Consider the following 5452-nt stretch of genomic DNA (forward strand, 5'->3'; position numbering starts at 1 on the left):
GGTCCCCCTCCGGGAAGCTGGGCCGGCTCTGGAATCCCCGGGATGGATGCTCAGTTCTCCTCGGTGTGGAGTCTCCGGCCGCCGCCGCCGCGCCCAGACCGGGAAGGCAGGAATGCCAGGCTGGTCAGCCCGGAGGGAAAACAGGCCTCTCCACACCGAGCCAGGTGCTCACCGCGAAAGGGAGGCCACCGCCCCGCCCCCGATCCCGTCCCCAACCCCGCGTCCTAAAGCTCCTCCAGCAGAGCCCGGTACTCCTCCTCGCTGAGGAGTAGCGGTTCCAGCAAAGCGGGCTCTCCCACGTCCTGCAGCTCCGTCGGGGCCTCCGTTTCTAGCAAAGGTTGCCCCTGCTGCAGAAACTCGGGGGTCTCCAGGAGCTCATCCAGCAGGCTGCAGGGGAGTGCAGACGAGCGCCCAGGCTCCTGGAGCGGCGGGGAGGGCGCCCGGATGGCTTGCAGCTGCTCCTGATCCGCGGAGGCCTCCGGGGGCGCGGGCCCCGGAGGTGGAGCTGCCCCGACTTGGGGCTCCCACGCCGCCCCGGCGACCTGGGGCCCCTGGCCCCAGCCCCACCACGGACTCCCCTGGGACGTGGGCGGCGCCAGCACACCCTGGCCCTGCGGCTCAGCTCCAGCGGGCCCAGGCTGTCCCACCGAGCAAGGGCCCGGCAGGCTGTGGTGCTGCGGGTCCCGATCCCCCCGCCATTGGCTCGGGCGCGGAGGCCACCCCCGGGGAGTCTGAGGGTGGGAGAGCGCCCCTTCCGGAGTCGCCAGGGCAGCGTAGGAAAGATCCCAATCCCCGCCTGCCGGGGCGGGATGGGAGATCCCTGCTGCCTGCGCAGCCTGGCTGGGCTGCAGCGGGGCGACGGCCCCTGCTCCCTGGCCCACGAAAGCCCCCGGTGGGAGAGTCCAGGGCGCGCAGGGCACGTGGGGGGCGGGAAGCCCCGTTCCCCACGCCCCGGTGTGGGTGAAGGCGACCGGCGAGGGAGCGGGGGGACACCCGCCGGGGGCCGCGTCGCCCGGGCCGCCTGCGTGCGCCGGTGCCCCGCCACCCTGGCCTGGGTGCCTGGCCCTCCGGTTCTGAAACCAAATCTGAATCCGGGACTCCGGGAGGCCCGTCTCTCTGGCCAGTTCTTCCCGGGTGGCGATGCCTGGAAAGCGATCCTGCTGGAAGGCTCGCAGGAGCAGGGCGGTCTGGGACCGGGTGACGGCGGTCCGCTTTCGCCTGCCTTCTTGCGGGCCGCGTTTCCCGGGCCAGGGCCGAGATTCCCGCCGGTGCTGCCTCAGCTGGCGCGATCTCTCGTTCTGAAACCAAATCTGGACCCTGGGCTCCGGAATGCCGATGGCCTGGGCCAGCTCTTCCCTGGTGGCGATGCCCGGGTACGGGTTCCGCTCAAAGCAGGCTCGCAGGGCCTCCCTCTGGCTCGGGGTCCAAACGAGTCTCCTTCGCCGTCCTCGTCCTCGGGCTCCCGCCGGGAGGGCGCCGTCGCCGGGTGTCGGGAGAGCCATCGCGGGGAGACCCGGCCGGAATTTCGCGGACAGACACGGGCAGAGAGAGGCCGGCGGGCTCCAGTGCCCCTCAGTCGGCCTGTGCACGGCGAGGAGGTCCGGCCAGGAGGCCGGCCCAGCCGGCCAGCGGCCCTTATAAAGGCCCACAGGCTCCACCCCTTCGGAGGAGCCCAGGGCAAGCCCGCCCTCGGAAGCCGGGACCCACAGGGCCCAGGTCACTGTGGCCTGGGTATGGGTGGGGCCGGAGAAGCCCCGGAAGTGGGGAGTGGGGTGGGGGGAGTGGTTGATGATTTTTAGGATTGGGTTGGATTTGCGTAGTGGAATCATTGGTGCTTTTGTAGTTGAGGTACAACGATGGTTTTTCGTATCATTGGTTATGGTTGGAGTCCATATGGAAGCAATGACATACGTTTTATTGACATTAAGTGTATTATTGGTTATGGGGTTTGTAGGTTTTTCTCCTAAGCCCTCTCCTATTTATGGGGGTTTAGCGTTAATTGTTAGTGGTGTGATTGGTTGTGTGATTATTTTCAATTATGGGGGGGCTTATATGGGTTTAATGATATTTTTAGTTTATCTGGGGGGTATAATAGTTGTCTTTGCTTATACTACAGCAATGGCCATTGAAGAGTATCCTGAGACATGGGGCTCAGGGCTTGAGGTTCTAGGGGGTCTTTTGGTAGGATTAATGATGGAGGTAGGGCTGGTTTTATGGGTTTTAAGTTTGGATGAAGAAGTGGTGGTGGTTAATTTCAATAATATGGGTAACTGGGTGATTTTTGAGGGGGAGGGGTCGGGGTTAATTCGAGGTGACTGTATTGGTGCGGGTGCCTTGTATGATTACGGGCGTTGGTTAGCGGTGGTTGCTGGTTGAACATTGTTTGTTGGTGTATACATTGTGATTGAGATTACTCGGGGTAATAGGTTATATTATTAGAAGTAGGGTCAGGATAGGGGGGATGAGGAAAGAGAGGAAGTAGAGTTTGATTATGCCTCTCTGGGTGGTTAGAGTTGTGGAAGCGGTAATGTGTGTTTGTGAGATTATTTCGGGTGTAGATTTTTCTAGCCATGTTGAGTCTAATAAGAGGAGGGCTAAGTTTTGACTTATAAGTAGGTTTTGCTAGGGGATCATACGGTGAACTGTGGTGGGGAAGTATCCTAGTATGTTGGAGAATTTGAGTATTTGTGATGGGTTTTTCACTTTTAGTTTGTAGGTTATAAGGGCGAGGTCTAGGGCTGTTAGGAAACCGAGAGCAGTTGCGTCTAGGGCTGAGAGTTTGAGATAGAAGGGTGTTGTTGGCTGGGGGAGTGAGGTAGGGGGGATATTACTGGTGATAAGGAATCCCGTGATTATACTGCCTATTTAATTGGGTTTAGTAGGGCGGGGTTGTTTTCGTTGATGTTTATTAGGGCTGGGAAGCGGGGTTGTCCTGTTAGGGTAAGGAGAATGGTTCGAGTACTGTAGGCGCTTGTTAGGGAGGTGGCGATGAGAGTAATAAATAGGGCTCAGGCGTTGGTATACGACGTATTTGTGGCTTCGATAATGAGATCTTTGGAGTAGAAGCCTGTGAGGAAAGGTATTCCTGTGAGTGCTAGGTTGCCAATAACTAGGGAAGTTGAGGTGAGGGGCAGTGTTTTAAACAGACCTCCTATTTTTCGAATGTCTTGTTCGTTGTTTAGGTTATGAATAATGGATCCGGAGCACACAAAAAGTATAGCTTTGAAGAAGGCATGGGTGCAGATGTGTAGGAATGCTAGGTATGGTTGGTTAATACCAATGGTGACTATTATTAGGCCTAGTTGACTTGAGGTAGAGAAGGCCACGATTTTTTAAATATCGTTTTGTGTGAGGGCACAGATGGCTGTGAATAGAGTAGTAATGGCTCCCAGGCATAATGTGAGGTTTTGGATTAGTGTATAGTTTTCTATTAAAGGGTGGAAACGGATGAGTAGGGATACTCCGGCGACAACTATGGTGCTGGAGTGAAGTAGAGCTGAGACTGGAGTTGGGCCTTCTATGGCAGAGGGCAGTCAGGGGTGAAGGCCAAATTGGGCTGATTTTCCTGTTGCTGCTAGGAGAAGGCCTATTAGTGGAAGGAGGTTTGAGTTGGAGTTTAGGGCTAATATTTGTTGAAAGCCTCATGAGTTGTAATGCAGGAGGAATCGTGTCATAGCTAGGATAAGACCAATGTCGCCAATACGGTTGTATAGGACTGCTCGGATGGCTGCTGTGTTGGCGTCCGCTCGAGCGTGTCATCAGCTAATTAGGAGGAAGGATATAATTCCTACGCCTTCCCAACCGATGAAGAGTTGGAAAAGGTTGTTAGCAGTAACTAGAATTAGTATGGCAGCGAGGAAGATAAGGAGATATTTGAGGAGTTGGTTAATGTTTGGATCTGAGCTTATGTACCATAGCGAGGATTCTATAATGGATCAGGTGATGAACAGTGCGATTGGAATAAATATTATGGAAAAGTGATCTAGTTTAAAGCTTAGTGTTAGATCTAATGTCTGGGCTGTTATTCAATGTCAACTTCACATGGTTGTTTCTTGGTTGAAGAAAATGTAGAAAGTTGTTGGAAGAAGGCTAGTAATAAAAGCATATGTTACAGTTGTTTTTACATAATTTGGATATGAGCGTGTTTTGTCAGGGTTGATGAGGGTGGCAAAAATTGGAAGAGTTAGGGAGGCGAGGGTTGTTGTTATAACAGGGGTACACATGATTGTTACTTTTATTTGGAGTTGCACCAATGTTTTTGGCTCCTAAGGCCAATGGATAGCTGTTAGTTATCCTTTAAAAGTTGAGAAAGCCGTAATTTTAAGTACGGAGGCATGGATTAGCAGTCCTTGCAGGTTTTCTCGGTAAATAAGAAGTGATAAGCTTCTATAGTTAGGTTCACAATCTAATGTTTCGATTAAACTATATTTACAGGGAGCAAACCCTAGAACGATATTGGGGTTGAGGGATAGAAGAATGATTGGAGCGAGGTGTATAAATACGAACGTATTTTCTCGTGTGAAGGGGGGTTTTATGTTGATTATATGATGTGTAAGTGTTCCTCGCTGCATTGTGATGAACATGTGGAGAGAGTAGAGGGCTGTAATTAGTATGTTGAGTCCTGTTAGTACAATAGTCATATGGGATGAGGAAAATGAGGCTGCGATTGCAAAGAGCTCACCTAGTAGGTTGATAGTGGGGGGTAGGGCAAGATTAGTAAGGTTTGCTGTGAACCATCAAAAGGTTATTAATGGGAGTAGGGTTTGAAGTCCTCGGGACAGTAGTAGGATACGGCTGTGGGTACGTTCATAGTTTGAGTTAGCTAGGCAGAAATAGATGGAGGAGGTGAGTCCATGGGCAATTATAAGGATGAAATTATGATGAATGCATGGGCCGTTACAATAACGTTGTAAGTACGGTCGTTACCTAGTAGATTGCCGGGTTGACCTAGTTCAGCTCGAAGAAGAAGGCTTAGAGCTGTACCTATGATTCCAGCTCATGCACCAAATAGTAGGTATAGAGTCCCAATGTCCTTATGGTTTGTTGAAAAGAGTCAACGGTTGATGAGCGTAGGTAGAGATAGAGAGAAGGGAAGGGTAAAGTGGCTGAGTAAGCATTAGGCTGTAAACCTAAAGACAGGGGTCTAGTCCTCCTTTTACCAGCCCGGAGGTGATTTTCACATTGAATTGCAAGTTCAAAGGAGCAGCTTTAAAAGTTTCTGCCGGGGCTTCTCCCGCCTTTTTTCCCTGCGGCGGGAGAAGTGGATCAAAGCCAGTTGATTAGGGTATTTAGCTGTTCACTAAATTTTTGTGGGTTCGAGTCCCGTTGATCTAGTGAGGGCTTAGCTTAATTAAAGTAATTGATTTGCGTTCAATTGATGCAGAGTAGGTGTTTGCAGTCCTTATGTACTTCAGAAATGAAGTATTTTTACTTACTAAGGGCTTTGAAGGCT

The 5452-nt window shown here is 52.4% G+C and overlaps 1 protein-coding gene across 1 annotated transcript; it reads right to left on the minus strand.

Moving 5' to 3' along the window:
- Nucleotides 1-224: 224 nt before the first annotated feature.
- Nucleotides 225-1502, minus strand: LOC135967678 (double homeobox protein 4C-like). The gene has a single exon (XM_065531413.2). The coding sequence runs from the start codon at nucleotides 1500-1502 to the stop codon at nucleotides 225-227; it is 1278 nt and encodes a 425-aa protein (XP_065387485.1).
- Nucleotides 1503-5452: the final 3950 nt, after the last annotated feature.

This window comes from Macaca fascicularis, chromosome 1 (genome assembly GCF_037993035.2).
Source record: "Macaca fascicularis isolate 582-1 chromosome 1, T2T-MFA8v1.1".
Lineage (NCBI taxonomy): Eukaryota > Metazoa > Chordata > Mammalia > Primates > Cercopithecidae > Macaca > Macaca fascicularis.